This window comes from Lycorma delicatula, chromosome 1, assembly GCF_047948215.1.
Source record: "Lycorma delicatula isolate Av1 chromosome 1, ASM4794821v1, whole genome shotgun sequence".
NCBI classification, from domain to species: domain Eukaryota; kingdom Metazoa; phylum Arthropoda; class Insecta; order Hemiptera; family Fulgoridae; genus Lycorma; species Lycorma delicatula.
In genome coordinates this window covers 387,251,536-387,268,792 of record NC_134455.1, presented here as the reverse complement: position 1 = coordinate 387,268,792, position 17,257 = coordinate 387,251,536, and the positions used below count along the sequence as shown (strand labels likewise).

General features: G+C 34.9%; 1 protein-coding gene across 1 annotated transcript in view; it reads left to right on the top strand.

The window, feature by feature from the left end:
* Positions 1–11,981: 11,981 nt before the first annotated feature.
* scra (anillin, actin binding protein) overlaps positions 11,982–17,257 on the top strand; it is a 78,807-nt gene continuing 73,531 nt past the window's right edge. Inside the window, exons 1-4 of the mRNA XM_075354520.1 lie at positions 11,982–12,003; positions 12,539–12,717; positions 16,686–16,767; positions 16,837–16,892. Coding sequence (XP_075210635.1) covers positions 11,982–12,003; positions 12,539–12,717; positions 16,686–16,767; positions 16,837–16,892 — 339 coding nt within the window. The remainder of the gene's footprint in view (positions 12,004–12,538; positions 12,718–16,685; positions 16,768–16,836; positions 16,893–17,257) is intronic.

Sequence of the window (17,257 nt, the reverse complement as noted above, 5' to 3'; positions counted from 1 at the left end):
TCATGTCTGTGCATATCAAAAAATGTAGCGGAAAACACAGCTGTGTTGTTTGTATTAAGTACTGAATTTAGGAATGAATTAATTTTGTTCAGTCTTATTGCTGTCTTAAGTTTGTTAACAGTGCAGTGTCATAATGCCTTAAAATTGTGTAAATGATGTGGATGCCTTTTGTTATGTAATGGTGAGTTTACTGTAAAATCAAATAGAAAAACATTACACCTTTAATTAAAAAAGCATATCATTTGTACTTTCAATGTGAAATTGGTGATCAGGATAAGATGTGTGCTCCTCATATAGTGTGCATTAATTGTTCTGTATATTTAAGAGGGTGGTTGAAAGGTACTTGGAAGGCTTTACCATTTGGTGTACCTATGGTGTGGGGTGAACCAAAGGATCATGTAACCAACTGTTATTTTTGTTTGTAACAAGTGTGTCTGGGATTTCTATAAACATACTGTAAAATATCCTTCATTGCAATCTGCAATGAGGCCTGTACCTCACAGTGAAATTATTCCAGTTCCTGAGCTACCTGTGAATGTATGTTTTGAAAACGGCGATGAAGAACCAGGTAGTACTTAAGAAAACAATGATTTTGATGTTGAATTATCTTCCAATAAGCCATATCTTATACCACAAGGTGAATTAAATGACTTTGTAAGGGATTTAAATTTATCAATATATCAAGCTGAACTGTTAGGATCAAGACTGCAAGGTTGGAATTTACTTAAAAAATTCTGGGCTTTTGAAGCCGACAAAAAGAACTTTCACAGCACCTTATTGATGAAAATAATATGGTTTATTGCACAAATATTGATAAGCTTACGTTACACTTAGGACAAGTTCATAAACCTGAGTTCTGGCACCTTTTCATAGATTTGATTTATCCAAATATAGTTTAAAAGTGGTTCTACTACACAGCAGTAACAAATGTCCTTCAATACCAATTCTTATGGTATGAATTTGAAAGAGACATACAATGTGATGAAAGATGTTCTTGAAAAAATAAATTATAAAAAAACATAGCTGGAACATATGTGGTGATTTTAAAGTTATAGCTATTTTCTTAGGAATGCAGTTAAGCTACACTAAGTACATGTGTTTTCTTTGCGAATGAGACAGCCAAGCTAGGGATAAACATATTACCAAAGAGTGGAAGAAACGAGACAACTTAACTCCAAATGGGAAAAATATTATTCATGAGCCCTTATTTGAACCAAAAAAATATTTTTACTGCCTCTGCATGTCATGCTATAGGACTAATGAAACATTTTGTAAAAGCAAAAGCAATGAAGAAGGATAGTCCCGGATTTTTGTAAGTCAGGCAGTAAATTTCCGAATGTAAGTGAAGGAAAAATTAAAGACGGTATATTTGTTGGCCCTAAAATAAGAGAGTTGGTCAAAGATGATGCGTTTTAACTCATTGTTAAATAATGTAGAAAGTGCAGTTTGGGGCTTCATTTAAAGATGTTTGCAAACATTTTCTTGGTAAACAAAAATCTGACAATTACCATGATATTGTTAATCAATTTCTTATTTCATACAGAGCTATAGGACGTAATATGTCTTTGAAAATAGATTTCCTGCATTCACATTTGGATTTTTTCCCGGGCAACCTCGGAGTCGTAAGTGATGAACACACTGAACGTTCTCAAGACATTTCGGTGATGGAAAGCCGCTATATAAGGAAATGGAATACCAACATGCTAGCCGATTACTTATTTCTTTTCTCTGTTCAGGGTCCGGTAATTACCTTTCAGATATGTCAGAGGATGATATGTATCAGTGTAAATGAAGTGTATTCTTGCACAGTCTCAGTTCGACCATTCCTGAGATTGTGGTTAATTGAAACCCAACCACCAAAGAATATCGGTATCCACGATCTAGTATTAGTAAAAATATGTTTAAAAATATCCTGAGGCAATTTATAAAAGAAAAGCATCAGCGATATCATTCTAACACAGGTATGACCATGCAAAATTATACATTTTACAAATGGTAACTATATTTCCCCTTAATTTTTTTTGAAGCGTAATTTATTCAAAACTAAGGGTGATAAAAAATTGTATTTACATATCTGTAATGTACACAAAATAACAATTAAAGAAATGGTATCACACTTAGAGAAACATTAAACTTTTTTTTTGTCTATCACTGTTATTAATAAATCAGTATATTTAAATTAAAAAAAAAGGAGATGAAGTGCGATTCGAACCGATGTGCCTTGTAAGATCTACATATTTCATTAATTAACATTTTATTTGGTTATAACTCTGGAACCAATGAAAATAAATACCACTTATGATATATCGTTGAAAAGCTCTCAATAAGGGCTTATTACTGCAGTTAAGAAAAAGCCCAAAATCCAGATATTTTTATTTTTTTTTATTTTGGGTTTTTTTGACAATTGGTTCAGTCGATTGCAATCAGAAGGGGAGGTGTACAACTAGATGTTACAACAGTCCTAAATCCAAAATTTCAACATCCTACGGTTAATGATTTTTGAGTTATACGTACGTACAGACGTCACGCCGAAACTAGTCTAAATGGATTCAGGCATGGTCAAAATGGATATTTCCGCTGAAATCTGAAAACCGAACTTGTTCGCGATCACAATACTTCTTTTAATTCGTACAAGGAAGTAAAAATGAATCTCTATGTACACAAAGTTACGACGTTACAACACAGTCATTAAACCGAAATGTCTCTATGGATCTGAAAAACTTATTTTTATTAGAAAAGAGAACATAGAAAACATTGTAAAAAAGGAACGCAAAATAGTGAGTAAGATTCTAGGACAAAACGTATTGCTGAACGTTTTTTTGTACGCAAACGAAGGTTCATTATTAGCACTCAGAAATATTGTTTCTACAATAAATGAACTAATTCTACAACAAGCGCTATATATATTGCGGATATATAAACTAAGTAACTGTAATATAAAAAAATAGAATTAACAAACAAAACGCAGAATAACTTTGGTAAAATAGTAAAAAACTAAAACACATGACACACGAAAAACATATTACATTAATTTTTAAATATTCTAATACAGATATACGGCCTTAAGAAACAATAAGACTTTCGATAACATCGTTTTATTGATTCCAAGAATATCTTGAATGTTAGCCTGTAATTTAAATTTCCGTTGCAATGCCGCATGAGACTGTACAAGACTGCACTTGATTTACATTCATACGATCCTCTGAAGTAATACCTTACAGTGGTTCCGAAAGCTAAACAGAAAATGTTCCTGTCAATAATCGTCTGCAAGGCACTAAATCTGAATATGCAGTACGTATCGGAATGTTGGGTAAGTTAACCGGATTTGTGTAATTTTTTGATATTGACCGAGACTAAAGCAATAATTTACAAGAGAAAGCCGCCAAGGGGATAAATATTATGGAGTAACAATAAGGACTGGAGGTAATTGTATAATTACAGACAAGAAAATGCGGTGAGCCCTGATGTTTAGTGAAGCAGTAGATATAGGCTGTTCTTGATAACGAATCAGATGTTTGTTAGAGAACACCGCATCAAATGTTGGATGACTTCGTTGCGCTTTAATACGAGCTACGTAAGTTCCGTTTATTAGAAAGGGATTGCTCCCCACTTTACATCAGCATACTTACCTCAGGGTTTAAGTGAAAAACACCTGTTGCAAGATGGAATAGAGCACTTGTTCAAAATTTAAGGAGTGCCCAGCGCAAAGCGTTAATTGTATGCACTGGTGTTTTTAAAAAATCTCATACGAGGCTATCACCGTATTGGGAAAGGCTCTCCCAGTCGATTTAGTGGTAAAGTTCGGGTAGCCATGTGGAGATTGCGAAGAGGCCGGTAGACCGAGGTATTTGGGATGCGGTTTCGAACCAGACCAGTACCGTAGCGGAATGGTGATCACAATGCACCGGATTTAAATTTCGTTAAGTTGCCGATCTCTTGTCTGCTGAAGAGGCTGCAGAGCCTCGCGATGGAAGTATGGCAGCTGGAATGGGACATCACTGCTAAGGGAAGATCCTTGTATACGTGTATGCAGGATCTGGGGGGATGATATGCGTCGAGCTCGTTTTTAAGGGCAACGGGTGCCCGGGTGCTCACCAACCATGTTAATTTAAACCAATATCTGTTTCGGTTCCGCCTGGCAGCTGATGAGCTGTACCTCTGTGGGGAGGTCTAGTCAAATGAAATGTTTGCCCTCCTCTTGGGGGGCCAGAGACCGGGCCACCCTGGAACATAGAGATCAATGGGAAAATTGGCCACTCACAAGCGGCGAGTAAATGTGGCGAGAGCCGCATTGTCGGACCATGTGGAACTTCCTTGATGCCGTTGCTTTGTTCAACCGACATCAGTAGTTTACCTAAGGAGAAAGACTCCTACCGCACTACTGTGTGAAGCTAACCTAGATATATATATATATATATATATATATATATATATCTAGGTTAGCTTTCATTTATGGCTTTCATTTATATTTTTACTAATTAACGGGGTGCGCCTACCCATTTTAGCAAATATATGACAAGTGAGAGGTTGGGACACGTAAGCCGGTGGTGTATGGCACCGCGCTTAGTCCGCTCACGCTGTTAGGTAAGCTGTAGGAACTATTTAGGGTACTGGTCGTTAAACTGTTCGAGGCTCAGTAGCCGTTTGTGGCACAGACATTCGGTCTTATGCTTTAGGGCGACCGAATGGGGTGGTGGCAGGAGAAATGCCAAGAAAACCAATGTTGCAAGATGAGGAAGTGAATGGTTGACTACATCGAACATTCTAAGAGCGGTAGCCCGTGCGGAAAAATAATCCACGCAGCTGTAGTTCAAGCGGAAACGGACAAGAGCTTGGTAGAAGCGCAACGTATATAGTCGATCAGCTTCCCAACGAGTATTAGAAAGAACTCTCAGCATGTCCTGCAATTTTAGACATTTTACTTTTAGCCCCTTTAAATGTGTTACCCACGTTAGTCGTTGATCAAACCACAATTCTAAAAATTAACCGCGTACATGGTTCAACTGGTTCATCATGTATAAACAATTGGTCAACATATTCCTTCAAGCGGGGAAAAATATTTATTTAGTTTTCTCCTGGAAAATGAATCCAGTCGTTTTACACCATGATTCTAATTTTTAGGCGCAGTCTCTGCAGTAGCTAAAGTTCTAGGTGCAAGATAAATTGAAAAATTATCTACAAATAATAATCACATCGCAGGGTTTCGCACGCAGTTTTCCGGCAAACAAGGTAACACTTAGGACACTTCTCTGTGGTTCGTTTTCTGGTGTAAAATTATTGGATACCGTCTTTTCAATCGAATTGAAGGACCGATTATTGAGAAAACTCCTGATGAATGCAAGGAGATTCCCTTGTATTGAAAAATATAACAACGAGGGATTGGCGAAGTAGGAAGGTGTTTTGAACGACAGATTTGAAGGCAACTACATGATGGATAGACGACTTACTTAGGTGAAAACCGCATTGTTTCGGAGTATTTCGGGCGTTTCTCTCAAGCTACAACACTGTATCTTGACAATGGTTTATCATTCGTTCCATCACCTTGCATAAGGTACTGGTCAATGATATAGGACGATAACTTGAAGGGCACGATCTATCTTTAAGAGGTTTCAGTATGGGAATCACCACTACTTCTGACCAAGAAACTGGAAAAAGTTGGTCATAGAACATTTTATTATAGATAGACAAAAGATATTGTAGTGTTGCATCCGGGTGATGAGACAACATATGAGCCTGGTATTATTTCCAGGGGAAATGTCACGGGAATTATTCAAGGCAAACAACTGATCAAAAGGAAAGGGAATGCTTAATTTATTTTGCGAGTTCCTAGTAACAAACTCTTTATTTGCAACTTATATTTCATAAACTCAGGACAGTATGACGATGTAAGGGAAATTGACATAAATGAATTTTCAAACGTGTTCGCCACATCAACTGGCATGGTGACAAGGATGCCATTGTTTTCCAGTCCAATCAGCTGCGGAGATTGTCCTGACCCACAACGGCCTGAACCTTTTCCACACAACAGATCATAGTGTTCGAGAATTGATATCCGTATAATTAAGTTACGATTTTCGTTTAGTTCATCGAAACATTCGACGTTATACACTCGCATCCGGAAGGCGCTGAGCAATTCTGTCTCCTTTTTTCCTATTTAGCCTCCGGAATCACCGTAAGGTATTACTTCAGAGGAAGAATGAGTATGATATGTATGAATGTAAGTGAAGTGTAGTCTTGAACATTGCTGAGATGTGTGGTTAATTGAAACCCATCTACCATTTTTGTAACGTTTTTAACTCAGGTGTTGCAAGACTACGTGCAGCGTAAGTTGGTTGGGATTGACACGGTCCGCCAGAGTTGGCGGCTTTTGTTTGCGGCAATGAGCTGTTCTAGTGAGGTTAGGTTGACAGGCCGAAAGTTTAAAACTCCCGCTAGAAAAATTAGATTTATTTTTGTAGTTGTTTAGAAGGTTTCTAAGTCAGACAGTTGTAATATAAGGGGGAATCTTTCCCTATCCATTTCTCCTTCCCTGTTACAGATTTTCCAAAAACCCATCGGATCTATCCGATCCGGGTCCTTCTCTTTCTGTTGACCCCCCTCCAAAAAAAAACTGCCCCCATCCAAATCCTTCCGTTTCTGGGCGAATCTCGCCCAGTTCCAATTTTATAACCACCCAAATCCGACTTTGGATTTAAGAGAAGGGGGTCACACATTTTACCACCCTCCCCAAGGTGGGGTATTTAAATATCCGGAATCGCGTAGATTACGTTTCTGAGGTCGGATGAGCTCTTGGACAGACACTATTGACGAAGAGAGTGAACAAAGCATGTCGGATAGTTCTGGTCTCTTGTTTCCTCGTCTAGTGGAGTTTCACCAAGTGCTATTATTGGTGTGCCACAGAGAAGAGTCACTGATATTAAAGGCAAGAAGAGAGTTCTTTAGGTATGCTAGAGGAGAAAGGAACTCTAATTGTGGGGCTAAAGGAACTGACGAATAAGCTGGAATTAACGCTGTTAGCGTTGAAACAAAACATAGGCCCGGGGTTGGGCTGACATGTAATACGGCATGAGGAGGAGCTAGATGAAATATTTAAGGGGTTGAAGCTTTTAACAGTGTTCCCCGCTGTTGGGACTTATAACACAGGTTATGCAAACTGAGCCATCCAAAGATCCAGACATCAGTGTCCTTAACGGGTGGACTGTTGGACCATCTTCCGCTCAAGTGGCCAACTGAAATCCTAAACAGTTATTGCGGTGAAGGACAAGACAGAAATGAGTGGGGATATCTGTCATTTCAACGACTTAGCCAGGAGGCAGAGGTTTGACGGGGACGAGTACCCAACATCAGAGTTTAGCCCGTGAGACGTTTTACGTGATGTCCCGTTACTAATGGACAATGAAACTGATACACCACAGAAGAGTAAATTCAAGATTTATAATATGGCTGATGGTGATCGTGAGGTACTGAACAAGATTTTGAAGGCAGTGAGGTTCGTCTTGGCGAAGCCTCCAAACCCAATATTTTTTTTTCTGGGAGGTGCGTTCGGCGTACTAGTGAGGAAGATTTTGGTGTATCTATGATGACCGCGGAGCCGATATCTGTCGTTGCCCCTGTTCAGGTGCGTGGCAGGTCGGGATCCGCATCGGCCAGGAGTACACCCGGTGGAAGATAGTCGTGTCGTTGTTGTCAGAGCTCAGGGTAAATCGTACGCAGATCTGCTCAAGACTATAAAGTCCGCGGTCTCGAGGGACGAGGCCGGAGAGGTGCTTTCGCTTAAAAAGGAAAGGAACGAGGAACTTCAGTTTCGAATTAAAGGTTCGGAAAATGGTGAACAATTTACCGCCACCCTTCGCGACAAAGTATTAGATCTCAAAGTCGATTTGCGATCTCATGGAGGTAGACGGGCGGTGGTCCACATAAGGGACATAGATGTGGATACCACTGAACAAGAGGTGAACAAGCGAGGTCATAGTAAATGTCGGCAAGCATCAACAATTCCGAATAACATCTTTCAGACAGGCCTATGGAGATACTCGAAATGTGACAGTGGTGACTAGAAATAGTGCAGCTAACAAGATGGTTAAGGACGGAATAAGGATCGGGTGGGTTCATCGCCGCGCTTATGTAAGAGAAGACAACAACTGGTGTTAGATGCTGGGGCTCTGGACACAGGAGCTTAGAGTGTCCTGGCAGAAAAGGACATACGATCAGGGAGTACAGGGAAGCCTAAACTATGTGTGGACTGTGGAAAAAGCGATCACCACACCGGAGGCATGACGTGTGGATCCGTTGGCAATGTTTAAGCTCCTCTTATCAAATGCCAACCGAAGTATACTCTCCCATGATTTGGTGGGAGAGATAGCGAAAGGATTCGGTGTTGACATACTTGTCACATCGGAATCGAATAGATAATACTGCACCCAAAAGCGAATGGTGTGCCGACGCGTCAGGAGATGTAGCCATGTTAAACGTAAATGGCAGGCTGGGTTGGTAATTGTTCCACAGAGGGCGCGGGAGGGTTTCTGTTGAGTTGATGATTGCTTGCTGATTGGGGTGTACATCAGCCCCAACTGCTTTCTGGAGTAGGAGAACTAGATTGGACGACTACAAGACATATTAGTTAGTTCTCCAAAAAAGGTGATACTAGTAGGCGATCTTAATTGTAAAGCCATGACAGCTGGTAGTAATTACACCAATTGCAGGGGTGAAATGCTTACCGAACTTATGCAAGCTATTGGTCTCTATTGTTTGAATGATAACATCCTGACATATGAGGCCAGGGGTCATACCTCGGTAGTGGAGTTCACTATCTTAGATGGAAGGTGGGACCACAACAGGTGCAGATGGAGGGTCCATACTGAAGAGACCACGAGCTATCACAAAGTTACACTGCTGGAGGTAAGTGACACCTCGTTTCGTACAGTAGGATGACAAAGGCCAGAACGTCTTACGCATGGACAGGTTGCGACGGTTGTCGCTAAGATCGCTAACAAGATCAGAGATGGGAGGTAGTTAACGTCTGAGAGTCTTTACGATTTAATAATACGTGAAATCATACAACTTTCAAAGGATAACAGAGCAAACAAACAGGTATATGATGGACGAATAAAATCACTGAATTGCGATAGATCAGTTAATTGCAAAAGAATTATTGCAAAAGGGGTCATTAGATTAGGTCTGGGCGGATAGCCCCAGCCATGAGGGCCGGCATGCTGAGGAGTACCGGTTCCAATGATCAGTTGGGGAGTTATAGGCCAAAAAAAGGACCGAGACCCGGCCGCCCGGTGGGGCCGGGAAAGACATAGTAGGCCCTGATTACTCTTCCCCTGCGGTTAGAGGCAGGTAAATGGATGACCAAGTCCCGGTTCCTGAAGGGGGCCTGGGAACGACATAGTCAGGCCCAGTTAACCCCCTGGGAATCTGAGGCAGATGCAAGAAAAGATCTAACTGGGGGTGCTGACCAGCCATGCCAGACTTACTGCCGGTTGGTGGGGAGGCCCCTTAGAGTTAGGTCACTCTCCTGGGCTGAGTTTTTACTTAATTGTATGTCCAGCCTAGGGAAATAAGGTTTGAAAAAAAATTAATATTGTTGCTATATAATTTTTTTTTATAGTTATGATTTTCATGTTAGATCTCTATTCTTTCTGTCATCTGAGAAGGAGCCTGTTGACACTGCTCTCGGACTGTTAAGTTTATTTTAGTTTTATATATTTTTCTCTTTTTAAAGTATTACTTATTTTTAAGATTTCGTCTGTGGTATTAGTTATAAGTAATTTTTTAGTATGTAAACTCTGATAGTATAGTAGTTGTAAGTTTTTTGTTTTTGATATTTAACTTTTAATGTAGTTTTAGTTTTTTTTGTTATGTTTTTCCGGCAATGATAATATGAAAACATGTATAGCCACAAAAAAACTTGAATTTTTTTAAAAATATGTGTCCAGAAAAAAGTTAAAAACAAGTAAAAGAAGAGGTCCAGGCCTCTATAATTAATAAAAATTGAAATACTATAATATCAGATTCTTTCTTTTTTTTTAATGTGGTTTATCTCCTTCAGAAAAAATATGACTGACATTGATGTCCAACAGATTGCCCCTCAACCTCTCAAATGCTTCTATCATTTAGTTTTTCTCAAATAAATGAAACTGAAATGTTGTATTATCAGACAGCATCAAAATTTGTTCTTCCTTCATGCTCACAATGTGCTTTAAACCGCCTCCTCCAAACGTCCCTAATTAACAAAGCTTGAAATTACCATTTCAAACTCTTTTTGTTTAATGTGTTCTACCATGAGAAACAAAATGCATAATGGCTTTCAGAGAATCAGACTTTCTGGTTCTTATTCCCTATAGTAATGAACAAGAATTGAAATATTGTTATGTTGGACCACAACATAACAACTTCGTTATTTTTCAAAATGTCTTCTACCTTGAAAAATTAGCAGATATATTATTACAATATTTGAGTCACTTTTTAAAAAAACTTTTTACAATCTGAAGAATTTAAAATACATAGTGTCTAGAAGGTTCAGTCTTTGTCTACCAAAGTCCTTTAATTTAAACTATAAGAGACAATGATCACTATTACCAATGTTACTGAAGACTTGTTGGTCATTGAAATGTGAATGAAAATTCTTGAAATTGATTATTATGAACAAATGGTACCAAAAAAGGCAGGAATAAAATAGATGCTCCAAGAAAATTCTTAAAAATGAAGTAGTTATTCCATCAGACCAGACTAGTATAATTTTTTGGGCTCGGTAAGATTCACTCTATCCTGGGTGAGTAAATCACAGAGTGCCAATACACCTGTAGGTTACTGATTTAAAATTTAAGGTTGTTTATATTTTCACTTATTTTATTTTAGATAATTTATTTTTCTTTAAATAGCAAATAGAAATTCTGTTTATAAAATAATTAATTTTACAGTATAGTTTAACTGAAACAAAGTGTGCGTATCGTAAAATTCTGAATCGCTTTTTTTCTCGTGAAATTATAATTTCTGGTATACTGTCTTTTGTAATATTTAGTAAATTATTTTTGTTTTTTTAATGAAGTGCTATGTGCTAGGATAACCATTTTGATTATATTTGGCTTGTGTTTCTTATTACATGTTTCCAGCTGTGATACTAGTTCTGATAACTTTTGACTATGATTGTTCAAAATTCTGTAATCAACAATTATACATAAATTCATTTTTATATTGTTGAAAGTTGCAGCCAATATAAGACAGTTTGTAAATTTACCTGTCATATTAGCACATCCTTACAAATAAAGTGCTGAAGACTGCCAAATTAGTAATGTGATTATTGTATCCTTGTCAGAACAAGGTTAAAGATAAATTTTAGTTGATGCTATTTTTCAGCTCAGTGTACATGTCCAGTGCATTCATAAATTTTTTTATGAGACGACATAAAAATTTATGTTTTTTGTTATTTAGATGAAGTTGTTGATGAGGAGCAGTATTCTGAAGATGAAGAATCAGATAGTGCCGATGATAAAACTGATCCTAGATCAAATGAAAAAGAAAATGCTGTTCCACAGGCTGCTCTTAGATCTGACGCTGTAAAAAGACTTAGGAAACTTGGTGCTCTCTATTCTGGTAATTTTATAATTTTTAAAAAATTTGCTTACAGGGGAACTAATTCAGTACCAATTATTGAGATTAGTCTTAGGCATTGGAATCTTACAAATTAATACTACTGAAAGCTATGTTACTACAAATTTTGCTGGCTATTTTTGAAATCTAAACTATCTTAAAGTGTTATTTTTATACAATAACTTACGTAGAAGTTCAGTGGATAAACTATTTGTGCAGATTATCAAGTGTTGGTTGTCGGATTTAAAACTGATCAAAATAAAAATTCAGTAAGAAGGTTTTGTTTATACAGTTCCACTAATTTTTTAAAGAACGATATATGTACAGCCTGCAATTTTGTAAAAAAAAAAATTACATTAGACACATCTGTCTGTGACAGTGCTATAATGTGGGATACAATGAAGTTGTGTATTGTAATTTTTGTTATTTTAGCTCATTAACTAGAGGAGACAACTAATGACTAAAGTTTGATGAAAATAACTTCAAATGCAATGGCTGTCAAAAATCATCATTGGTATCTGATGTGATTAATACTAAATGACTATTAGTTCTTATTAAAGACAATAATACTAATGAAGAAAGTCCCCAAATTATAAGATGTAGCTCATCTTTAAAATCTTATAGCTTATTAATGAGAAATCACAGAGAGATTGGATTTTAGGTTTTTTTAACATTTATTCTTTCCTTAAAACTAAGGTTCAATAACTTTAATGAAAAGAAATGTATAAATTAGTATTTTACCGCTATAAAAAACCTTCACAATAATTATAATAAATTAATGTTTAAATAATGACCGTATAATGTTAAGTTGGCTCACTTGAAATAAGGAAATAGAGATTAAGCTCAGATATTTAAACTACATACACAGTGCTGTTACATTTTTTCAGCAGTATTAACTTAGGTTAATTTTATGATAGGTAAAGAAGTTTAATTTCTTTTTCAGATGATAGTCATATAAGTATATCTTCACCTGTTCAACAAACTGAGCAGAAGTTTGATGCAGAAAATGATGCAAATCCAAATAAAACAAATTTTCAATCAGCTGGTCTTAGTAAAAGATTAGCCGCGCTAGCTGAAACTATTAATCAACGTGAGGATGATTTACGTCATGTATCTGTAAAGGTAAATTTTTGAACTATTTATTATGTTAATGTAAATGTTTTAGAGAGAATAAAAACAAAAAAAAAACTTGGAAAAACATTAGAATATTTTCCAATTTTTAAATTGTTTCTTTTTATAACTGGGGTATGTGATGTGTTTATATGTTTATCTTTGCTTTTGTGTTACATTATGTTTTAAGTGAATTTCAGCTTTCTTATTAATTTTGAATGCATGTTCCACTGGGCAAAAACATGTATGTAATGAAATTATACAAAATTTTATGTTCTTTTATATTAAATATTTTTCTCTTTTTATTAGAGAATGGTAATAGTTATGTTATCGTTGCATGTTACTTATAAAGGAAATTATGATAAGTTCTTATTCGTTATATGTTTAACATGTTGCAGTGATTTTTCTTTTTTCAGTTTTATGTAAGATGTATTTTATTTATGCTATTATTTTTTAGTGTGTTTTTTAATGTTATTTTTCTTTTTTTTGTTTGATAATTATGGTTAATAATTTTCTATAGTTTTTAAAGAAGTTACCATTAACAGTTCAAAAAGGTATCATTAATTTTCAGAAAAGGTTCCATTACAAGTTATGTTTTATAAATATATAAAAGGTGTTTTTAAAATGGTGGGCTGGCTGCACTTTTTCCGATTCTACTTGTAAAACTAAACAAAAAATATCCCAAGCAAAAATGTCAATTTCTCCTTCGTTCTCCCACTGCCCGCCATTTTGTTACTTTTACACAAAAATTTATATCTCAAGTTTGGATAGAGGAATCAAGTTAATATTTGGTAAGCGTCTTGGTAATAAAGTTTTAAAATTAGTGAAAAATCAGGACTTAAGCACCTTTACAAATTATAAAATATTTTTTAATCTGTTATATCTCCATAAATATTAAGTGTTTTATATATTTATATGTGGAACAGCCACTTAAGTCCCCATATAGTTATGTATAAATATTTTTAATAAAAATATTTTTAAATAAAAAATGCTTATGTCCATTGAAAAGGACATTTTATTAATACTATATTGGATGAAGAATAATTGAGTGATAATGCCTTAGTCACATGTCTTAGATGGGAATAGTATGTTTTGCAAAGCTTGATGGCTTCATCAACTTTTGAGTATCCAAAATAAATTGAAACTGAATTTAGATTTTCGATTCAGTAACATGCTACTGCAAAAGTGTTTGCTAAAATGGAAAAAAATGACCTCATGTTCTCATAACTTAATATATGCATGAATTATGATTAAAACTAGTGCTACTGAAAATCTAATTATAAAAAAAATTACTTATGAAATTAAATGTGTAAATGTGATTTTAATTAATAAAATTCATAACTTATCCTGAGTTAGTTTACGAGTGATATATGTATAAATTTCAATGTAGCGTCTTACAAAAGTTTTTCATAATTTTAATTCTATTCTTACTGTTATTTTTCATTAGTATTTGGTTGTCTTCATTTTGTAAATGATTAAATATGTATGTTCACTATAACATCAGATTTAAGACTATTCTCATGATGATTGCCTAAGCATCTCTGATTGAACGAATAACAGCGTTGAAGTCATCTTATGAATGCTTTTCAAAGCAAAATTCACAGCTGGTGGTTTAGATCTAAATTTAAATGTAGTTGATTTAGTTTCTTGTTTGATAGGTTTCTGAAGTTAGAGAAAATGAATGCCAGATGTGCTGAAGTATTGTGTCTTCCCTGAGCACATGTAAATCACAACCTTTCACTAGCAAACAAAATTATCACGTTGGTCCTCTTAATTTCATTTTTTTTCAGGCTTCATAGCATACATTGAAACTGACCAAAATTACATTCCTAGGCACTGTATGTGCTGGATAAATTAAATCTACAAATTCAATAGTAACTGGCAATTTTTGATTGCTTTGGTACTGTTTTGTGTTATGGGTAAACTCCTGTTATGATGAATTTTTCTAATTCTACAAATTAGCACCATGATGCATCAACCATCCCAAAAAAAAAAATCTCTTAATCAAGCTTTGCTTATTTCTAATTTGTTGTTAATTTGTGTTTTGTTTAGCTTTACTTTATCTTACTAAATGATCTACATTGGTCTTTTTGGGAATTCCTGTTAACTTGAATTGCACTTTAGTCTCATTCTTTAAAAAAATTCTGTTACTACTTTACGAGATAAAAAAATAATCTTGTATATTAATGAAATTGATCAGATAGAAGTACTCTTCAGTTCCAAGGAATGACATATTGGAAAAATATAAAAATTACATTTTGATCAAGTTTGATAGTTTATTATCCTTGGAGAAAATAGTTATTGATTGTGTTGTATTCACCGAGAAATGCAAGAATGTAAATTCAGGATTAATTACTTACTGAATGTTTTCTGTTTGTTTAAGTTGAAGTTAAATGTGGATGTAATTAAAGGTGATGCTCTGAATTATACTTCTCCTTTATTTAGGATTTTGTGCAAAAAAAGGCAAAGATGAAATGAATATATTTTTAAATACTTGGGTTATTTGATTTCCTACAGTCATGAGCTTGAGCTTGTTTTTTCTAGAAATTTTAAGATAGCAGCTGCCTTTTTTTTAATATCTAGTAGCAGTATCTTCTTACAACTGGGAGCATTTTAAAGTCTACTCCTGCAGCATTGTACCATAAAGTTGATCAAGGAAAATATTTCATATTTTGTAAGATTTATCAAGTTCTTATTTAATTCCAGGAAATTATTTGGGTTAGCAGACTGCTTTTCCCATGCTTTATCAGAAGCCCATGATATAAATTTTTTTTTTTTTAATTAATCTTGTCAGTAAATACTTGCTTAAAATTATTTTCCCATTCTTCATTTAATCATATTCAATTTTCCTCAGTGATTTACATGATTGTTATCCATCTTTTGGACATCTGTCAATACAGAACTTTTTTCTTTTATTTTACCCCAATTCTTACTGTATTCACCATCATCATCAGCACTCAATTGTTTCATTCATGTCTCCTTTTCTGATTTCTTAATAGCATCTAATTTTATTTTGTAAAACATACTTTTGCTTTTGCCACTCAGTTTTAGCTGTTATAAAGCTGGTATAAAAAGAATAAAACACCAATTTATTACCACTTCCTCTTCTTTTCTAAAATTCTTGCAGACCTAATGTATTACATGCAGTACAGTATAACTAACTCCCACCCAAACACAATAGTAACCAACTACTCTTATAAATATTAAGTTGTTGATGATAGTGTGAAGAGGAATACTGGGTGAACTAGCAACTTATGGCTAAATAGAGAAGAGGATTATTTGTGCATATTTCTGACTGAATATAAACAACAGTATAGTTTTCTACGAATGCAAACAACAATGTACAGTTTTGAGTTCTGGGGAAGGTGGTTAACTACTAAAAATCTTACTTAATCTGATGTTTCTGCAACATCTGTAATGTTCTTGGGAATAGTATCTTAGAAATTATAAGGAGTGACGTAACATAAAATGCCACTAGTCTAAGTCATATTAACTCTTTGCCTAATTAACTGCTTCTCATAAATTATCAAAGTTAAATATTGGCTGAAGTTCTGAAAAAAAAAATGCTACATTGACAATTTCCTTATTCTTGTGAGTAAATTGTAAAGTGAAATAGTAAAATTTTTCGTATGTTAAAAAGAAAACTTTGTTAAAAAAACTTCTGTTAAAAAGAAGATTGCCATGGAGCAGCCAATAGTGAGAAGTAAAATATGATTAATTTGATTTATTCATAATGATAACCATGGACCCCATATGTTCATGTCACGGTATTACAAAATAAGCATCCAAGGTGTAAATTTAAGAAATTTACTATTTACAAAAGTTTCAGTGTAGGATTTAGAGAAAAATTATTTCACTGAAAGGTTGATTCTGTGAATAAATTTATAAAAGTCAGTTTGTCGAATAATTTAATGTACTATCTCATTAATGGTGAGGAAGATTTTTCACAATTTATAATTAAACAATGAATTTTATTTTAGCCACAAATACCTCCTAATCCTGCAATTGCAAACAGACCATGGCGCTGTGGTGTTAAGCAAGGTGGAAATTCAACATCTGTTTGTAAACCGGCAGTTATACCAATTAACAAAACAAACATTCAGAAAACTATGAATTTTGAAAAAAATAAAGATGTATTTTCGCCAACAAAATCTGTTGTTTTGGATAGATCCTTATTGGCTAACTTGGTGAGATATAATCACAAGATTATTGTGATGTTTTATACAGTGGTAGAATACATTATTTTTTCATTCTATTTTTTGTCTTCATTTAAAATCTGATAGCACGCATGTTAATACCTTTCTTTTATTAGTTTTTTATCTGTAGTATTTCTGCTTGCCAGTGCATCACATTTTCCAAAATATCTTTTAGTTGTTAATGATCTCTACCTTTTCCCTTTATTCTTCCTCATAATCCTGTTTGGTTTTTCAACATTTTGTTGTTAAATCACATTCATTGATCCATTCTTGCATCTGCCTATCATTTTCTTGCATCATCACTTAACTTCTATTCACAACACTAATGCTATTGCTCTTGCTGTATAGTTACTAAA